Here is a 21,861-nt window from a genome sequence, read left to right on the forward strand (position 1 = left end):
AAAATAAGTTTGGGCTAGACCCAACAGCAATAAGTTTTGGCTTAGACCCTTGGGCTAGGATCAAACAAAAATAAGTCTGTGCTAGACCCAACAGCAATAAGTTTTGGCTTAGACCCTTGGGCTAGGATCAAACAAAAATAAGTTTGGGCTAGACCCAACAGCAATAAGTTTTGGCTTAGACCCTTGGGCTAGGATCAAACAAAAATAAGTTTGGGCTAGACCCAACAGAAATAAGTTTTGGCTTAGACCCTTGGGCTAGGATCAAACAAAAATAAATTTGGGCTAGACCCAACAGCAATAAGTTTTGGCTTAGACCCTTGGGCTAGGATCAAACAAAAATAAGTTTGGGCTAGACCCAACAGAAATAAGTTTTGGCTTAGACCCTTGGGCTAGGATCAAACAAAAATAAGTTGGGCTAGAATCAAACAAAAGTAAGCTTGGGCTAGACCCAACAGCAATAAGTTTTGGCTTAGACCCTTGGGCTAGGATCAAACAAAAATAAATTTGGGCTAGACCCAACAGAAATAAGTTTTGGCTTAGACCCTTGGGCTAGGATCAAACAAAAATAGGTTTGGGCTAGACCCAACAGCAATAAGTTTTGGCTCAGACCCTTGGGCTAGGATCAAACAAAAATAAGTTTGGGTTAGACCCAACAGCAATAAGTTTTGGCTTAGGCCCTTGGGCTAGGATCAAACAAAAATAAGTTTGGGCTAGACCCAACAGCAATAAGTTTTGGCTTAGACCCTTGGGCTAGGATCAAACAAAAATAAGTTTGGGCTAGACCCAACAGCAATAAGTTTTGGCTTAGACCCTTGGGCTAGGATCAAACAAAAATAAGTTTGGGCTAGACCCAACAGCAATAAGTTTTGGCTTAGACCCTTGGGCTAGACCCAACAGCAATAAGTTTTGGCTTAGACCCTTGGGCTAGGATCAAACAAAAATAAGTTTGGGCTGGACCCAACAGCAATAAGTTTTGGCTTAGACCCTTGGGCTAGGATCAAACAAAAATAAGTTTGGGCTAGACCCAACAGAAATAAGTTTTGGCTTAGAGCCTTGGGCTAGGATCAAACAAAAATAAGTTGGGCTAGAATCAAACAAAAGTAAGTTTGGGCTAGACCCAACAGCAATAAGTTTTGGCTTAGACCCTTGGGCTAGGATCAAACAAAAATAAGTTTGGGCTAGACCCAACAGCAATAAGTTTTGGCTTAGACCCTTGGGCTCGGATCAAACAAAAATAAGTTTGGGCTAGACCCAACAGCAATAAGTTTTGGCTTAGACCCTTGGGCTAGGATCAAACAACAATAGGTTTGGGCTAGACCCAACAGCAATAAGTTTTGGCTTAGACCCTTGGGCTAGGATCAAACAAAAATAAGTTGGGCCAAATCAAACAAAAGTAAGTTTGGGCTAGACCCAACAGCAATAAGTTTTGGCTTAGACCCTTGGGCTAGGATCAAACAAAAATAAGTTTGGGCTAGACCCAACAGCAATAAGTTTTGGCTTAGACCCTTGGGCTAGGATCAAACAAAAATAAGTTTGGGCTAGTCCCAACAGCAATAAGTTTTGGCTTAGACCCTTGGGCTAGGATCAAACAAAAATAAGTTTTGGCTAGACCCAACAGCAATAAGTTTTGGCTTAGACCCTTGGGCTAGGATCAAACAAAAATAAGTTTGGGCTAGACCCAACAGCAATAAGTTTTGGCTTAGACCCTTGGGCTAGGATCAAACAAAAATAAGTTTGGGCTAGACCCAACAGAAATAAGTTTTGGCTTAGACCCTTGGGCTAGGATCAAACAAAAATAAGTTGGGCTAGAATCAAACAAAAGTAAGTTTGGGCTAGACCCAACAGCAATAAGTTTTGGCTTAGACCCTTGGGCTAGGATCAAACAAAAATAAGTTTGGGCTAGACCCAACAGCAATAAGTTTTGGCTTAGACCCTTGGGCTAGGATCAAACAAAAATAGGTTTGGTCTAGACCCAACAGAAATAGATGCTATCAGGGGGGGCGCGAGAGGACACAAGATGGCATCGAAAATTTTCATGCAACTTCTTCTGAAACGATCGCGTTTGTTCAAAATGCCGGCTTTTTCTAATAATAAATTTTTCTGCCCCCAAATTTTCAATCTATTAATCTCTATTTTACTACATTTGTGTTCAAGGTAACTCGCCTTTGCGGCGACTCATGACAAAATAAACTCATTACCGATCTAAAATACCACTCCAATCCGCGGACACAATAATGCGAGATCAACCGCCCAATTATATTAAGTTTTGATATGTATTGCGCTCATGCGAATTCGTTATCGTCGTTAAAAAGATCTGGTATAAAGTCACGGAAAGAATATTTAATTTAGTACAAAGAAAATAATATAAAGTATATTGGTAAATCAAAAATACATATTCTTCACACGCTCTTGAGTCAGTTGTCGAGATTACGCAGTTTGTTAAAAGAGCCGACTTTTTCAACAGATATTATTATTTAATGGTTTTTCTGTCAATTCATCATCGATATACATATTTAAAATGGTTTCGTTAATATTTGTGATAAACTAAATCTGCGATTGTGTCGATAAAATATACATACGACTGTGAATGGCGAAGTCGTACTCTATAAGTTTTATGCCTAAACAATCAGAGCAATAACGCTATGAGACCAACACTCTTACAGCGCCATCTTAATATAAAGCAACATGCTCATCACAAAAGCATTTTTTCAATGCAAAAGGGAGGAGAGCGCGAAGTTTGTAAAAATTTTCAAACGGTGGCACGCTCAAAAAGTTTGAGAACCACTGGCTTAGACCCTTGGGCTAACATCAAACAAAAATAGGTTTGGGTGACCCAACAGCGATAATACATCTCGAATTTGTCAAATTTGCAAGAATAGAAAGACTGGGATCCATAATTAGACTATGAGATAACAAGTGAACTTGGTATTACGTAGAATGAGATTATGTTATTATTATTTATTTATATTATTTTGTGATTGCACTCATATTTAGGATATATGATATTAGGTTGTGCACTGCATATAGAATCCGGGCAATAAAAATTTAAGTTAATACGAGCCTACTAAAGATTGTTTAGTCAACTTTTTTCTGTAGAAATTTCCCACTTCAATTTTCAACAACCTGAAAAGTCTGGAATTTGAAATGAAAATATGCTGAACCAAAACTCTGATTCGCAAAGTATAATTTTTATAGTGCAATCGCCAAGTTGAGGTAGAACAGGTTTGCAAAATGCAATCAATAATATGTTGTATATTATGATATATATATATTAATGGGTGTCTTATGACTTGAAACCTAATACTGACAAAACAATATGATCTTTGATGCAGCAAGTTCAATATTAGTGACAGACCCATTAGTTATAATACATACAATAAAATAAACTCTCGGTTTTTAATGGGCACTTGCGGAACCCTAGATCACTGCAAACCCCGATTGAAAACCTCTGCGTTTAAAAGTAGTTGGCGATTACTCATCTCCATAATCTTAAAATCAATTTATTTGCGGATTCTATTTTTTCAATGCGGTAGCTTTTTTATCAATATTCACTTCACTGGTTCTCAAATTTAACACTTGTCGTTTTATTTTTTATACAGACATTCATTTCATGATGAAAATATTGTGGGCAATTTATTTGGAGCGTATATCATTCTTAGTTTGCATCTACACTTTGATGTAAGTAGAACTTTTATATTCTACTTTCCCTAAAGTCTAAAATATCTCTAGCTGTAGAAAATCAGAAATATAATTCAGGTCATCCAGAAATTGTACATATATATGCTAAGGCAGTTTAGTATTCAAGATGTTTATTTGGTTGGGAAAAAAATACAACTAGATCTATCGTCACAAAAAAGCTATCCTTGTCTAAATCCTTGATTTTGAAAATCATAAAAAAATTTTTTGGTGATTGCTGATCCTAGCATACTGAGCTTCTTTGTAAGTAAGTTACCTATTGCTAATTAAGACAGCAGTATCCGCATCGTTTAATAATATGACATTCGTGTTCATATATAGTTCGGTGCAAATAATTAAAAAAAAACTATATATAAAAGTTCTTAATAAAGGGTAAGCTTCAAGTATTCAAAGGCAATGCCCAAAAATGAATAATCTCTTGGAGTGACAGTAGTGAGAAGCATTTTTAAAAATATCGTATAAGTTCGTGAAACTGTATAAAAATAACGTTTCTCCAGGTTGTCAAGGATTCCTTGAAATAATAGTCTTCTATAACAGCGCTTCTCGAACTTTTTTATACTGTCGACCCCTTACAGTACCTCATACATTATCATTACCCCTCAGAAATACAATGAATTGCAAAGTTACAAACAAATTTATCGACAGTCATTTAAACACCGTAGATCTGTGGCTCTTTATCCTCAAAACTCTGGATCTCGTGATTCAAATTGGTTACAGGATGTAACAGCAGTTTTCTGTTAGAAGTATTAAGATTTAAAGAAAGGGAAAGCATAAAACCAACCCTGTGTATGAATATTTTGTCGAGTTTGTGTGGAAGCCTGCAAAGCAAAATAAAAATTTTGTTTTTAAATATTTATACTAAAAATGAGTAGTTCAGGGTCTGTATTTTCAATGTTATGAAGGCTTTTTTAGCAAATGTAGATGCAAAAGCAGGGCTTTTAAATCATCTTTTCAGGCTTTTCTGCTCTGTTATAGTTATTTTGTAACCTTAGTTATGTTTATCCAACAATATGCTGCATGGCATGTCACATCTCTGTCTAAGCAAGTCGTTGGTATTAAAAAGTGTTATTGGTAGGGATGGCCAGAACTGATTAATCTACTATCACGAATACTCACTTCTCGAAATAATGTATTGTGTGGTTTCATAAAAAAATATGCTTTTACACTTTATTTGGTGAGTGATTTAGCATTTGATTTTGTGAAAACTTAAAAATGAATGTCCATGCATCCGAAAATAAATAACTGACTATTTCCATACCTGACCTGGACTTGTAACCGGACAAGAGGCTGTGTTTTTTTTGCCATATGATTAAGCCATCTTATTCCCTTTCCTCTCTCCCGGAATAAATATGAAAATTACTTTTATTTCAGTAGCCAAAGAGTGTGTTTGGGTGTCTTGCGGCATTGATCTAGCTCCACTCTGTTAGATTAGATCATTACACATGTAAGCTGACTGGGTAAGTGGAGCTTTTACGATTTTTATCTTATCAATTGTGTGACTTATATTTATGATTTGGATGCGCACACAATAGATAGCCTATCTGTTAGAATAGTCAATATTTATTGGGTCATCGAATCTTTCTTCGGATGACCCAATAGTGCAATTACATGTTTACACGCATTTCACATATTTACCATGGAAATACCTTTGCTGAATCGGATTCTAGTCAGTCTGGTTTTCATGACAAGTGTGCGATTTGGTAGCGCTGAAGGTAGGACAATGCATGCGAGCGAATGCAGAGAAAAATCACAATAAAAAATATTGAATAATACAGTCACTATAATAATTGAATTAAAGGAGCTAACATTACAAAGTGACCAATCATAGAGAACACGCTCCTTTCGAATCCTCATATAAACGCCAAAACTAAGTCTTACTGACAACTAAATGAGCCTCACTTGCAACGCTACTTTTTCGTGCCAGGATTCCGAAACTTGCATTTGTATGGCACTGCTTACATGGCGAAATTTTCTAATGGGATTCAGGAAATGGAATTCTGATTTGCCGCCCAAATTTTGTGAAAAAGGTCATGGAAGCGACTGTGGATTGGATCTGCCGCAATCGTTCAATATAATTTCAAGAGCAAGATAATTATTGAACTTATACTCGAAACAGCTAATAACAAATGCAGTAAGACAGACGCAATCCACTGTTGCTTGACGATAATCGGCGATCACACACACAAAGAAAAATAACGAATAATGATATACAGTAGAGTCCGACGTAAAAATGTACCAATGTATCGGTATCGGCCATTTTTTCGATATCGGCTTAAAAATGAACCGATATATGCAGCTCTCTGATCTCATCCAGTATGCTTTGAACTATGAGTTATTATAGTGGGTGGACGTGGAACATGCATGCGTCATTTACTGCCTCATTCAATTCATTACAGTTAGTATAGTGGTTGGGTGATTGCCCATAGAGGTTCATTGCGTGGTGCGCTTGTGCACAACGAAATGTCTGCTATAATTTGCCTAATGGGAGTGCTAATCATCTTTGCATACCTACAAAGATAAAATGCATATTACGATGCACTTGGTTCAAGTATTCTAATAAACCAATAGAAGTGAGTCTAGTGACACATTATTGATACATTTGAATAAAAAAAAGGATTTGAAGTTTTTGGGATAAGCGCTGCTTTAGAAGAAATAATGTTCACTGTAAATACTATTCGCAGACAAATATTTTGTCCCGTTTCGACCACTCAACAAAATTGTATTTACATTGATGTAAATTACGTGTTATTAGAATATCGCTGATGTCGACAATTTCAAATATCGGTATCAGTGCCTTTTCATTGACATCGGTAGATCTCTAGTTCAAAGTGTAGAGCACTGCAACAGAAATAACTAAATTTAATTTTTGTAACGCTATGAGAATCGCTGTATAGACAATAAAGACACAATGCTATTTCGAAGCCGATTATAAACAAACAACAATCTTCTTATAAGAACGTTGGTCAGATAGCGTAAGAATTAAATATGCAATTATAGTAAATAACGAAATCCACTTTATGGTATTACGCATACCTCTTCATATGAGTCCTGAACAAGTTATCGATCATTGAAAACTTTTTATATATACAAATTTTAGTGGTTAGGTGGAGATTTATTTTATTGCTGTTGTGTTTGGCCATGCTCACCCCGTTAAATTGCGCAGCCTGTGTTACTCACAGGTAAATTACTTCTTCCTACATCTAAAGGCAAAATTTATATTCCATGTAAAATTCAGCTCTTCTCCGTGGGTAACATAACTTGGAGTAACAAACGCTTCAAACAAATCAGCAACGTGGAAAAACTGCGGTTTCAAAGTTCCATGATATCCGGGATCAACTTGGAAACCAAGCCATTTTGGGTTTGAAGTATATCCAGGATTGTAACCATGAAAAGATCTTGCATTGTAAATAGCTTGCTTTAAATCGGTAATAAGGCTGTAAGCTATTTGCCAATGCGAAGACCATCATAACAACACGCTCTAAAGCAGGTAATACTTGAACAAAACCCCATTTAAAATCAGTTTGCGGCGGGCTCGACAGTTCGATAAAGCGATGTGGGCGGGATTTGTACGCTGCTGCTCTAGTGTTCGTAACTATATATTTTGCCTGCTGAACAAATGTCAATATTGCAATATTTTTTTCCGTGTACTCAAGGTTCGGGATGTATTTCATCAACCGGGTACCTTCCAATTCCACCCACACCCTTTTCGGCAAGACCAAGCTGTTCATCGGTTATTTACAAATGAATATAAACGATATATTTAATTACACTATGATTACACAGGAGTGTGTTCACTTGATGCGTCTTTATCTCTAAGTCCAACCCAACAGTCTGGCATTTGATATAGGTTAAGATCTGGAAGCTTCGCTAGCTTAAAAAATATTTTAAAACTATCGTTGAATTTTAGTTTGTTAAACTTAATCGTTAGTAGTTACAATTTGCCCCTGTTGCTTGTGCTGTGCCAGTGAAATATCACCTATTTGATATATAAAATGACATTGCTATACATACAGAGTCATTTTTCTTTTTCATCAAACTTGAAACCCTGTCTTAATGTTTTTCCGACCAATACACATATATGAAATTAACTTACCAAAAATAGAAAACCCAACAACGATAAAATACAATAAGCTCTTTTGTAAACAGATCTAACTACATTCAGAATTTTTTCTATACTTCTCATTTTACTTACGACAACCGATCCATATACCTTGCAAGAATTGCTACTTTGGTCGTTCTGAATCGCCTTCGTCTACCTCCCGACTTTACGTCATTTCAACCGTAGCCTACTATTTAGTGCAATTATGCGTAATTTTCTAGAATACGTGTTGGAGTCGAAGGCAACGATATTTCAGGATCGAGTTTCACAACCGGTCAACAGCTTTGCTTCGTGTATTCATTTAATCGTGTAATTATCCGCGATGTGACTAGATGTGACTTTAAGGCAGCAGATTTAATCAATCGACAAGACCGGAAACTACATGCACAATGTCAACAAAAAGTTGCATTGGTTAACAAGCAACGCTCCACTTCTGTGATAATAATAATTCTATGTTCGGCATAATATGCAAACAGCCATACATACATTAACCGAATTATCGACAGATTACGTGCGTATCGCTTCAAAATATATTTAAATTCCCCGTATAGTAATACCACGTACAAAGTTATTGGGTCGTCATATCGCCAGCGGCTTATTACAGAAAATTAATCAAAAGAATTTGTTGGCGTTATAAGAACCGAATCTAGACGAGATAGCAACTGAGAAATTATGTAAATATTTTAAATCTCCAAAATATTGAATGTGCTAAAAGGCGACCAAAAAAAATCTTAACGTTTCACTGTCATTGTAATGATCAGATAAATTGATAGAGTATTCGTGGAGGTATTAGCAACTGAAGTTGAAAAGATTTTTCATACCAGCTAAGATAGCAAAAATATCATTATAATTATGTTGAAATAGTATGCAGAAGTACAAAATTGCACTATACTATAAATGTTATTTTCATTTACCTTCAGGTTTAATTTCAAACTCTGGTGCTGAAACCTTGCCATGTATATGCAGACATAAAGGCAGTTAAGAGTGATAAAATTGATACTATAAATACTAATATATATATTTGATGAATAATATTGATGAGACTCTTAATAATGAAGTGGGGTCGGTCTCCAGTCGAGCGTATATTTTTCTCTCTTCGTTGGCTTTCCTTTTTTCGGTAAGAAAAATATAGTCATTTGCGAATAGCTGTAGGATTTTCAATTGAGACTTCAATAACTTAAATCTAACAAAGCATTGCATAATTAGTAGCAAGTATTGGCAAAAATATAGAATCGTATATATACTAAACAATACAAAATCGCATAGTAATGAATATTTTAAACAAAAATCTGACAAAGTATAATTATTATTCATTATTTAGTTGTCGAAACCCCCTGATGTGATTTTATTGGTGTTTTCTGCTGCGCCGTCGACAGCCTTTGATGACAATCCACACGCTCAGGGCGCAGAAACCATTGTGTCCCAGGTAACGTAGTTTCATTTTATTAAGTGAACAATCTAAGGATTTCCCGTTTTTTTTTATATACATTGATTTAGTAATTCACGTATTTTGGGATCATGTTATGTAAAATTTGATTTTCAACTAATATTCGAAATCACTATAGTTAGTCGTTATGCTTTCTTTATTGCAAAAATACTTTAGTGGGATTTAACTGAAGATCGCAGTTGGATACCAGGCTTCCTTCAATCAATTTTTTACGTAGGTTTTATGCCTGGGACTATCGTTTTTGGACAATTATCCGATCGCTATGGAAGAAAGAAAATTTCGGTTATAGGTGAGAAAATTTATTTGCGACTTCTGCGATTTTAAAGTAATTAAAAAGAGCATTTGAAATATATTTTCAGGATACATATTAGTTCTGATATTTCAAGTTATCACTGAATTTTGTCAAAATTGGCAACAATTTGCAGTATGTAGAGCTATATCAGGCTTCCTTGTTGGCGGTTTAAGTGTTGTGACAACTATACTTATACAAGAAACTACGGGATCGAAGCTTTGGGTCCTGAACGGTGAGTACAAATGACTCCAATTCCATTTACTGGTACAACAGGAATTGCTTATATGACTTTCATATGATTTTAATCCAAAATGAATAAATAATAATTGCGAAAACCAATAAGCTCGACAACAGCTATAGGACTGAATGAATCTATTTTCAGGTGCTCTCGGTGCAATAGGATTCACCGCAAATATGTTAGCGTTTCTATGGGTTGCCTATCTTTATCCTAGTTGGAGACAAATGTATTTTATTACAACGATACCTGGAATTCTTGGATTTGTTTTTTTATAGTAAGTGAAAAAATACGTTAGTGAATATATTTGAAGATATAAATCGCATTTTCTCAATATTGATAAAATATGGCAAAGTCCGAGGGAAAGCGAATGGATCTCAAGCTTTCATATCGAGGATGTTTAATTTTTTGTATTATTTAACGATGGTGAATTGGATATAGCATTGTGAAATATTTATATATCCCGTGCTAGTTCTGTCGAAATGCCAATATTTTCAATACTGCTAGTTCATACATTAGTAAAGTTTAAATGCATATTACATGAAATTGATGCAGAAATTTAGCTTAACACCTTTCAGCATTGTCCCAGAGTCGCCGCGTTGGCTGTTGTCTCGCGGTAAACCAGACAGCGCAGAAGAAGTGATGCAAAAACTATCAAGGTGGAATGGATCGCCCCACACAGGTATTTTATATTATATATATATATATATATGTGATTATGAACAAATATTTTGGATGCCCGCAAATTTGAATATCACTCAAAGATATTTGCTTACGAAAAACAAAAAGTAAATCACATGTGTAATTGCTGATACGTAAATTCTCCTATAATATGATTCTAATATTTCAATAACGCTTGATAATTATTATTAATATATTAAGAATATGCTCTTCTGCCGGGGAACGCGAAAGAACGCCAAGATGAGGATCATCAAAATGAAAGTACGTATATATCAAACCCGGATTAAACTAGAGCTGCGTGCAGCTTTAACAGGCTTCCCGCGTAAAAAAGCTGAAGACGCGTTTTGCTCACTGGAGCGTGAAAGCGATCATGCAATTTATGATGGCGGACTTATTATCTGCATGTAATGTAAATTTCAAGTCTCTAAGTAGTGTCGTTCTCGAGAAGAAGATGGAAATATAAAATCCCATATTGCTCACTGGAGCGTATCGCCGAGGTCACTCATGCGTATCCTTGGCATATCGTATCCGGAACTTGTTCATTAATCATTGTTATGAATTTCAACCCAATTGCATGTATCAATTTTGAGAAATCGCAAAAAAACTGAAAACGCGTTTTGCTCACTGGAGCGTGAAAGCGTAGTCAGTCATGCATAAAAATTGCAATTTATGACGGGGGACTTATTATCTGCATGTGATGTAAATTTCAAGTCTCTGAGTAGTGTCGTTCTCGAGAAGAAGATGAAAATGTAAAATCCTATATTGCTCACTGGAGCGTATCGCCGAGGTCACTCATGCGTATCCTTGACATATCGTATCCGGAACATGTCCATTAATCATTGTTATGAATTTCAACCCAATAGCATGTATCAATTTTGAGAAATCGCAAAAAAAATGAAAACGCATTTTGCTCACTGGAGCGTGAAAGCGTGGTCAGTCATATATAAAATTTGCATTTTATTGCTAGCTGAGAACTTCTGCACATTTGAGGTGAATTTCAAGTTTGTAGGATCAATTTGAAAAAAAAATAATAAAAATAAATAATAACTAGAGCTGCGTGCAGCTTTAACAGGCTTCCCGCGTAAAAAAAACTGAAGACGCGTTTTGCTCACTGGAGCGTGAAAGCGTGGTCAGTCATGCATAAAATTTGCAATTTATGATGGGGGACTTATTATCTGCATGTGATGTAAATTTCAAGTCTCTAAGTAGTGTTGTTCTCGGGAAGAAGATGAAAATGTAAAATCCTATATTGCTCACTGGAGCGTATCACCGAGGTCACTCATGCGTATCCTTGACATATCGTATCCGGAACATGTCCATTAATCATTGTTATGAATTTCAACCCAATACCATGTATCAATTTTGAGCAATCGCAAAAAAACTGAATACGCGTTTTGCTCACTGGAGCGTGAAAGCGTGGTCAGTCATGCATAAAATTTGCATTTTATTGCTAGCTGAGAACTTCTGCACATTTGAGGTGAATTTCAAGTTTGTAGGACCAATTTGAAAAAAAAATAATAATAATAATAAATAATAATAATAAAACACAGGAATACGATAGGTTCCCTGCTGACAAGCAGCGGGAAGCCTAATAAATAATAATAATAAAACACAGGAATACAATAGGTTCCCTGCTGACAAGCAGCGGGAAGCCTAATAATTCTAGATATACGTTTTTTTTTAAAACATTCTCACAAATGAAATTCACAAACACAGAATCTTCTAACCAGCTTCAGAAGATTTTAGAACAGCTAACTTGCCAATGTCGACATCAATAGAGATGAAAACGTCAATGAAGGCACGAGATGGAATTATTTTAAAATCGTTTTAAATACCGTTCCTGGATGAAGTCAGATCTAGATGAACACTTGAATGAATGTCAAGATATTATATTTTTAACTTCCCAAAAGAAACATTTACATCACAGGACAGAATTGCTGAACAGTTGCAAATGTAGGGATTAAACAGAATCCCCAGGATTGACTGACCAGAGTGTCGTTGACCTACTCTGACTCGTAATCTTAAGCCCACGCTTTACCTCTCAACACCCACGCGAATGAATAGACGTTAAAACCTCTATTTGATTTCATTCGTAGTTTTTCACGATATACAGAATACAATTTTAAAACTAGAATCGGCTCACATTGAAAATCTATTGAACGGTATATATGTACGTTGATCAAATAACGAATTAACATTGAAAACGTGACCTCGTGATTCACGCCATGAACAGAAACTCTTATTAATTAACTCTATACGGGTAATTATGTACGTCGTGCGGATGGGATGTGTTTAAAATTTCTGAGAAAATGATATGACACAACAAAATTGTTCTTGGAAGCTAAAGTTGTGTAACTTGTTCCTACGAAACTTAAAAGTTCCTACTAAACTTCAAAGGTTATATTTCACTAGATCGTCTAATGCTACAACAAAATTATGAATATGCACAACAAGAGCAAGATGCCTCAAGAGACGAGGAAGGCTCAATTATAGATTTGATAAGAAAACCTGTATTGCGATACAGAGCAGCCATTTTAAGTTTACAATGGTATGTATAATTTTGCATAGCTAAAATTGACATAATAACATCCGTAATGTGTATCTATACGACCAATCTAAATGAGAGTTATACCGAAATGAAATAGATTGGACAAATATTGTTCGAGTATTTATATAAAAAATAGCCATGTGTGAAATCCGTCTTCATTGTATATCCGGTTAGGTTTGTCTATCTTGACTCAAATCACGTTGTATTTTCAGGTTCACCGCAAGTTTTGTATTTTACGGCATAACACTTGGTTCTGGATCTTTTAGTTCAAATTTTTATGTTGCATATTTAATATCGGGATTGAGTCAGCTTCCATCAATACCCTTTACGATTTATCTTATGGAGAGAAGATGGTAAGCCAATACCATAACAGGAAAAAATCTCGAACTCACCATTTGTTTTGAACTTTCATAAAAATCACGTAGTCAAAATCTGGGACTGACAGGCTGATAACTTGAATGAGTCCACCAAAAAAAACATCTATTCGTTCTACTGGTAAAAATTAACCTACAAAATAACCGCAAAATAAAGCGAGAATCGTTGAAAGTGAATGAACGAACAGATCATATGACCTTGAAAATGAGTAAAGGCATCGTGGTGAAATTATAAACCGGCCGCGGGATTATATTTATATACTGATATATTTGACTCCATAAAAAATGGCCACATCCATAGAAAATAAGCAGCAAATGCTATATTATTAGTATATAACGCAAGAAATTGAAGAGGTGTTGCTAAGTATACTCAGTTGATTGTATTTGTTCAATTCTTATCCCCATATATATATATAGTTTTAATCGATTTACTCAATACAGGGCTGGTAGAAGACGAACGCTGGTCTGCTTCGTGGGTTTAGCTGCACTGTGTATGTTCGTCATGTACATCGTTTCCTTCGGCCAAGGTAATTTCAAATATTTACCTGAGAATAGCAACCTTACAAATTTGAAAATATGTTTTTTAATGTAATTACTTGGATGCCTACTGAACAGAACAGTTTTCGTTAAGTCGAAATGATGCATGCGGACCCACAATAAAGTGCTGTTTACGAAATTCTATAACATAAACAGAATTTCAGTCCAAATAGTCTGTCATGAAAATATACATTTAAAGATTCGGACGAAAGTAAAGTACATAATACATAAAGCGGGGCCTGGTTGAAACAATTTAATTAACTGCTCTTCCATGTTAAATCCAGTTTTAATTGATCAAATGTATTTTAATTATATAGTGTAAATTTTGTCTCAAATGACTATAATACATACGTATTATAAATTGCTGTAACTGGAAGATAATCTGTTTAACTGGAATTAGCTATAGCCGATTGAATGAATTTTTTTATTTCTCGTTAGACATCGTAAAAAATTTTTGATCCTTCATAGAGCTTCAGCCTTCATAAACCATCCCGTTTCAGTCGACAACAAACCCGACCAATATTTTTTTGGTAAAAACAATAATATTACTTTACTAAAATGTAAATCTGGAAGAAAATGTAGATAAACAGAAAGATTAAATTACCGTTTTTCATTCAGATCGCTCAAACTACAAATTGACACTTTTGGTTTTCGGAAAACTGGGAATCTGCGGAGCTTTTGATCTTATTTACGTATATACTGCAGAACTCTTTCCAACAGTTGTGAGAAACGTTGGACTGGGCTCAATGTCGTTCTGGGCAAGAGTTGGTGGTGTAATTGCTCCATTTTTAGCAAATCTTGCGGTAAGTTTTTTATGAGAAGTACTATTGTGCAGCATCTGAAAGGTAACGGAACAAATATATCGTTGTCGTTATTATTGGACACGTTTAGTGGACATAACGATCGTTTCGTTGTTATGTTGTTCTTGTCCTTGTTGTTATTTGACACTTTTTGGACACCTAGTGGAAATATTAAAAAACCGCTTTTCTCTTTGATCACTGGACCAATTGCTTTGAAATTTTTAGTGGTTAAAGATGGAATTTTTCTCCAGAAGGCTATTACTTTTATTTATTTCAAATATTTCTGTTAGCTCTGTGAGATTTGTTTTTGTTTGCTATGACGTCACCGAATGTTCTGCTGGCATTGGACGCCATTTTGTGTCCTACTGTACTGCTTCGCTTAGTTTGAATATATTTGTAGATTGTGATCTGACGGTACGGAAATCGTACTGTACTGCAAACAGACCTGTCCATATATTTGGGCGTAGCTCTCTTGTTATCGTTTTGTGATTACTTTTTCATTTGAAGGTGTTTTCTGGATCGAATGACCCATTTCTTGCCTTTGGTATTGAGGGATTATTGAGCAGTGTTTTTGCTGCTTTCCTCCCTGAAACCCGAGCCAGGTTAATTCCGAACACCTTTGAAGAAGCGGAACTACAAGAAGAAGACAACGACGAAAATAGTTGTAATTCGATAACATGCTAACATTGACTATGTCCTCTACACTAATTGAATATAGTTATTGTGTATCGTCTTGAATAAATTATTGTTTATCGTGTCTTTTCTTATTTTTGTTTTTCGGAATTAAAAAAAACGGCACGACGAACTTTGACTTGACTTTTCATAACGCAAATTAGCCGTTAGAGACAAAAATCAAGTTTTATTCTTCAAACTGCTAACAAGTGCCAACGGCCAACCAAAACAAACCTGCGGTTCCTAAGCCGCATGTGGTGTGTTGTTCTTTGGCTCCCGTGAATCAAAGTGGCGGCTACAGCAGATTTTTCTTAGAAGCAGTGGGGATTAGGGTTAGTTCGGATACCTATAATTTTCACTATCCGGATAACGATATATCCGGGTATTCCGTATTTTAAATATACGGTTAACCGGATAGTTACTGCTGATTTTAGAGAACCGATTTCGCAGGATTTTCGCGGTGAATTGAACGAATACCACCACACAGTTCTGTTGTAAATACTCACATATGTATTATTTTTCTTGAATATGAATTATTGTGCATTTTAATATTGCATGTGTCAATAAATAATAATTTAAGCTCAGTAGTCGTACCGATGTACAGCGGAATAATAAAATGAAACATTTTTTGAAAATATTGTGTCCTAATTTTTTTTCCCCCAATTGCTAAGTTATTTTCCCTATTCAAATAATATGTAAAGATTTATATTATTTCTACTTTATTGTAAAGTTTTTTAAAAGTTTCTTTTTGTGTCTAGAGCCTCTTTTCTTTAAATTTTGACTCGTACTAAATTTTAGTGTCGCGGACTCACAATGATCATTTCTGATCATCCGCACCTTCCTATCAATTGCAATGAAATTTAATATTGTCATGTATAGTATTTTGTTTTCTATAATATTTGGTGATTTCTTGCACGACGAAATAAACTTTGTTAATATATACCACAAGAGCATACATATAAATGAAATCATGAACACAAAAAAATCGTGCATTTCGAACATTTTATTTCGGTGAGAGAAGTATCCAAAAAATAGAATATAGGGGGAACAAATTCCGTGAAGTGTATAGGAAAATATAAGTCATTTGAACAAAAATTTTATTAACAAAGCAAATTGATGATTATGAAAAAACCGAAGTCGTCAGAAATTTCTTCTAATTTGAAAACTTCACTTATTTAACATGTCACTGTAAATATTCTCACGTTTGTACTAATTAGGCCACAACTTCAAATCTATTTCCATTCGAATACCTTTTAAACTAAATTAACAGAGCCAAAACAATGCTGCGCCAGTTTTTGAACAACTTTACTTACCACCCTAAATGAGTAAACGAAAAACATGACACGATACAGAGTCTGTCACATTAAACTTTTCTGAAATATTGTAGACCATTTTGCAAACAAATTTGTTTGTGAAAGTTCCATGAAAACCATAAATGTAATAACAGCCTTTCCTCCTCATTTTGAAATTTTCGAAAACGTCACTAATAAAGGCGGTCGAATTTTACAGGCTAATTGTGTTATCATCGCCGATCGTTTTCTTCCGCATCGCGTTATTATTTGGGGAATTAACATCGACATTATGCCAGTTTTAATTTGAAAAGAAGTTACATCCCGTGAAAAGTTACCCTTGTTGTAAATTCAGTAAATACGATTATTACGAAATTTTGGCGATTCAACAGCGCCTAAAATAGAGTCTTGTTTTATCTATCACTGGCTCATAAATCAAGAGTCGTGGTATTTTCGTTAGCATTCAATTCCTTATTGTCAGTCAAAAATGTGTGTTTCAGACCTACTCTCTTAACGATAGATAAATACGACGATAGATAACATACTGCGGCCATTTCAGTTCCGGGCGAAATAAAACAATTATCGGCGTTATATACCGACGAAACTGAACCCGACTTTTCTCCCGAAAATGTTGATATATAACTATAAGCTAATTAATATCTGCATTTATTGTACTAAATAAATTATACTCATTGGAATTGCAATAATAGCTCAAATTTGATGAATTTTCAAGATAGCAAAAATAGGAGATTGGATTTGTTCGTGCAGCTTACCATTTATTTTCATATCTAGAGTAGAAATGCTTTTATTTTAAGGTAAGTCGGGCTCTTCTATACCGCAAATACGCAATAATCACATTTTTCTGCGTGTTTTGTGATGTAATACTATAGTCAAGTTCACTCCAGCATTACACGGATGACTAAAATATGCAGAGTGGTGTGGATATAAGTGAATATTATATGCTCTGAGAGATGTCATTGGCCACTCAACAAAAAATATAAAAATTACTAATGCGCATATGCATTATTTATACTGCTCTATTATCCGGTTAACCGTTACAATAATATCCGGTTATCAGATAGCAAAATACCTCTTGGTTAATCGGTTATCCGGTTAACCGCTATCCGGATAATCCAACCCTACTGTAGACGTCGATAAATAGTTTTTCCACGCCAGGACAGTTTCTTTATTTTCATTTAATTTAGTAATAGACTAATTTCAGTAATAGACCTTTCCCCGACCTTTGACCCCCGAAAAATTCTTCCTATACTTTATCATTGCAAAATTTTCGGGGCTATTTTAAGAGTGCTTTTGCGAGTTGGCGCCTGTGAAATGGGGTATGTGTTTCAAACCATCATTATGATTCATCGCATACAACAATCTGTTTTTTAAAAGTACCGTTAAAGAATTTTAGCCTAGTCTATCATAGCTATTTCTACACTAATTTTTATAAGTGCAATAAAATTAAAACTCATAGGAAGACAGGGTGACCATTGAATCATCTGATTTACATTTAAGTTTCCAAAACACAACTGAAAACTGACGAATAGAGTTCAAAAATGCGAACACGAGGTAATGTTTACGACCACGCTTGAAAATCTGTCTGAGTGAGAAAGGTGTCTGAGCGGATGCGAAAAGGGAGCATTGTTACGCCACTTTTTCAATTTGCTGATTGGCCAATGTCACAAGTAAACGAGGAAATCGATGCTCGGGGAAAGGTCCATTGAGTCTATGCATTTAAACGTAATCGCCTAATTCTTATACATACTACAATTTTCCAATATTCTGTATCAATTTCGTCCGGTTGAGAGATTTTACGGTTTTAAGTCATAGCAACCCCGTGTAACTCCGGAAATTTGTCCCGATTTTGAATTCGCCGACACGCTTGACTTGGTGCTGACAGATTATTATTGCTTCGAAAATCATCGTGCGACTTCCTGCGTTTTTCTGTGTTCTGACGGCGCTGTCTCGCGTCAAGATTAAGTGAGTGACTCATAAATATTCAAGTTAGTTGTGCACATGGAATATTACACGATATACTTGACTATAGAACTGATAGAATGCAGATTACAAAAGAAAATAGAGGAACAATCAATTGAGTGGGAAGACCCTAGGACCGGTTCAGCACTCGAAAGCACATTGACAGTAAGATTTTAAATTCACTTTAAAGCTCCCATGAGTATATGTAGTCTAGTAGAGAGCCGCTTTGTGCTACGATTGTTCAGCATAAAAAAGAGTAAGTTGTAAATGTTCTTATAGGTACCCAATACAGTAATGATTTGTCAAGAAATGTCAATTTTAATAAGAGATTTGTGTATTTTCGGATCATAAAAAAGTTGCAGTGTGAGGATTTATGCTGTGTGATCAAAGCAGTTAGCAAGAATATAAATTGACTGATAGGTGGTTGAATTGTGAAATTGTGACGTCTGTATGAAAATCATAATTTAAACACACATATTTTAACTTCAATTAGTTAGTGTTTTTTGATGGAGTTCTACTGATCTTGATAATTTTTTCCCAGATTCATGTCATTGTCTACGAAGTCACCAGCTGCATATTACAACATAAGAGGTGTTTTTCGTTTGCCATGATAATCCATTTTGCTTGATTTCAGGCTGGTACTAATAACCTTTTTCACATAAATTGGATACCTATTACTGCCATTATCTAAACATGGCTTCAACGTATATATATATATTTATAATTTTAGATGTGCCAAAGAGTTTTGAATTATTTTGTCGAGTGTTTTTAAATTATTGATTTGTGATCAATAGCAATAACTTTTTTGCTACTGCAAAATCTGTAGTCATTCTGTAGTCATATTTAAAAAACAACAACATTTCATTGCTTCTCCAGCGTATGAAGGGCTCCAAATACTGGTACCTTCAACATGTGATATACCATATTACCCCAAACATCTGTCAGACCCCCCTTTAAGTGTGAGATAAAAGTCTTCTAAATTGTTTTACTATATCATACATATAAATTTTTCGTGGCTTGAAACACTTTTTAGAGTTAGACCATCGGGACTATTATAAACTAACATTTGCGATCAGACCTGCTAGGTGTTTGGTCTAACTTGTCAATTGAAGATTTCAGGGCTTGAAACACTTTTTAGAGTTAGACCATCGGGACTATTATAAACTAACATTTGCGATCAGACCTGCTAGGTGTTTGGCCAATTGAAGTTTCAGACAACCCCCCCCCCCCCCCCCTTCAAAATCTTAAGCTATGCCCGTAGGGCCTCACCCTCAAATATTGAATGAATCGCCAAAAGATTTTCAGTTTAAAAGATCCATATTTTGCAGGTCGCGGGGCTGGGAATCCATCGGTGCTCCAGTTGATTGAAAAGCAGCAAAGAAAAAGAAATATGTAGCAATGTCCACGTGATAGAACCTAAATTGCCTTTTAACTCCAGCTAAGAACCACTCCCAAAACCTTAAAAAACATCACTCGATATTCAGTGTTTATTCACATTAGTAATTGAAATAATACTTTGTATTTCTATGGATTTTTGAGAAAAAAACTTGGGTACTCCAGAAATACGTGTACCAAGATTACGGACAACGGTTGTTATTATTTTGGCTGCAGTACTTTGCGTATACATTTGCTCAAATTTTTTGAATACTTTCTCAAGTAGTGTTGTTACATCTTGACATTCAGTTACATTGTTTAATAGGTATTCGCTCATGAATGATTTGAAAATATTTTTCTTTTATATCAAGTGTCGGATGTTCAATGGTGTGATGATGGTAATAAATTTTAGCTGCTTGCATGTGTTGAGATAGCCTTTGTATAATCATTGACTCTTAAAAAAGTTATTTATAGATTGGTTTGATTAATTTCTTGAGCAGAGCCTTGTGTTTCTGGTTTGAATTATTAACAGAAATTGCTGCTCTACCTATGCATTCCAGATTGTTGTCACATTCACAAAAGCTGCAGTGCGCAAATCACTGGCCCTTCGTTTCGTTCGATGCCGTTAAATTCTTTCTCATAATCATCACGAAAATTTTTTACGTTTACTCGTTTTATCTCTTATGAAGTTGCAGATCTAAACTAAATTCAAAATTTAATTTACTGGTATATTCATTTATAAGGTTAAAAATAAGGACATACGTCAAAATAAAGATGTTTCTTAGAACTAAGGACAAAAACATTTCCTAAAACAAAGACCTTCAAAATAAGGACAAATTCTAAAAATAAGGACGTTGTGGCAGCCCTGATTATAGGTCAAGTGGAGAAAAAACTTCTGTGAAAGCTACAATACTTGAGATGGAGTGAGACCAAAATTCTGTGCTACTAAGCGTTTTTTTTTTTATATAAAGTGCAAAGCATTCATTTTCGTCACCACTTTACCTACATCTGACTGACATTTTTTGCAATGCATCGCATTTTTGATGCCTTGCTTTCTTTCGACAAGGAAGTTGTCACATCATCCTGGTCATTTGCAAGACAGACTGTGTCTTCATTTTCACAATTATTTGTTCATTTTTATCGAATTTCTTCGTCCTTCAGCGAATATTTCGATCAGTCATCAATGAACAGGGCTAGTTTTCGAGCTGTGATGCAGGAGCGTCGTCGTCGTTAAGCATCTAGTCTGAACAAAACCAACCGTGACGCCCGCCACTTGGAGGTGCAACATCGCCTTTGTTTGTTTATTACACGGCGAGCGGAGTTGGACATCTAATATATATTTACGGTCATAGTCAAGTTCATTTTTTCCATCCAGTAAATAATATACGAAATAGACAAAAAATAAAATTAAACACACATTTTACTGGGGAAGGGAAGCCGTGGGAAACCAAGAATGGTTATTGAGCAGCGACACCGAAGGTTCAATATCTAATTAAATTTTTAATGATGGAAATTAAGTTTTTAGAATATTGTTGTTAGAGGTAAATATGGCTTTGGCAGCTAACCCACCAACAGCATCCATTAGATATAGAGGTTACATGATACAACCATAAATGTTACATGGAGACATCTCTAAGTGAACCCACCAGATAACTTATGGCGATTCCCCGATTGGACAGACATCCAAAGTTCATAGTTGCTGAAGTATGTAAAGTAAGTATTAGTTGCTGTGGTAACTTTGCTATTCAATTCGATCCAGTGGTGCAGTACTGGCCGGGCATTGAAAGAAATGTGATGAATAAATGAAGAAAACAAGAGAGCAACGCTCAAATATCTG

General features: G+C 35.3%; 1 protein-coding gene and 1 long non-coding RNA gene across 9 annotated transcripts; both read left to right on the plus strand.

Annotated features, from left to right (window-relative positions):
- Window positions 1–3,222: 3,222 nt before the first annotated feature.
- Window positions 3,223–15,549, plus strand: LOC120336636 (solute carrier family 22 member 15-like). Of its 7 annotated transcripts, XM_078117244.1 has the most exons (14): window positions 3,236–3,678; window positions 5,068–5,153; window positions 8,716–8,912; window positions 9,117–9,221; window positions 9,399–9,531; window positions 9,602–9,766; window positions 9,917–10,046; window positions 10,348–10,451; window positions 10,652–10,711; window positions 12,863–12,998; window positions 13,211–13,351; window positions 13,814–13,899; window positions 14,528–14,712; window positions 15,217–15,535. In XM_078117244.1, exons 3-14 carry the CDS (start codon window positions 8,820–8,822, stop codon window positions 15,391–15,393), a joined length of 1,515 nt encoding a protein of 504 aa, XP_077973370.1. In that variant the 5' UTR covers window positions 3,236–3,678; window positions 5,068–5,153; window positions 8,716–8,819; the 3' UTR covers window positions 15,394–15,535. The 7 variants fall into 7 exon arrangements, with proteins under 7 accessions (XP_077973376.1, XP_077973374.1, XP_077973373.1 ...); XM_078117248.1 differs by lacking the exon at window positions 8,716–8,912 and having other exon boundaries at window positions 3,227–3,678; window positions 9,460–9,531; window positions 15,217–15,545; XM_078117247.1 differs by lacking the exon at window positions 8,716–8,912 and having other exon boundaries at window positions 3,228–3,678; window positions 15,217–15,544.
- A 3,068-nt stretch (window positions 15,550–18,617) lies between these two features.
- Window positions 18,618–21,242, plus strand: LOC144428334 (uncharacterized). Of its 2 annotated transcripts, XR_013478282.1 has the most exons (3): window positions 18,618–18,815; window positions 19,192–19,241; window positions 19,979–21,242. It is a non-coding gene; the product is annotated as an uncharacterized LOC144428334 (long non-coding RNA). The 2 variants fall into 2 exon arrangements; XR_013478283.1 differs by lacking the exon at window positions 19,192–19,241.
- Window positions 21,243–21,861: the final 619 nt, after the last annotated feature.

Source organism: Styela clava, chromosome 10 (genome assembly GCF_964204865.1).
Source record: "Styela clava chromosome 10, kaStyClav1.hap1.2, whole genome shotgun sequence".
Lineage (NCBI taxonomy): Eukaryota > Metazoa > Chordata > Ascidiacea > Stolidobranchia > Styelidae > Styela > Styela clava.

Excerpts from the sequence above, each read along its gene's own strand:
- LOC120336636 (XM_078117244.1), top strand. The coding sequence starts at position 8,820 with ATGAATAATATTGATGAGACTCTTAATAATGAAGTGGGGTCGGTCTCC. Across the intron at positions 10,452-10,651 it reads GAATGGATCGCCCCACACAG|AATATGCTCTTCTGCCGGGG; the intron begins GTATTTTATATT and ends TAATATATTAAG. Across the intron at positions 10,712-12,862 it reads TGAGGATCATCAAAATGAAA|ATCGTCTAATGCTACAACAA; the intron begins GTACGTATATAT and ends ATATTTCACTAG.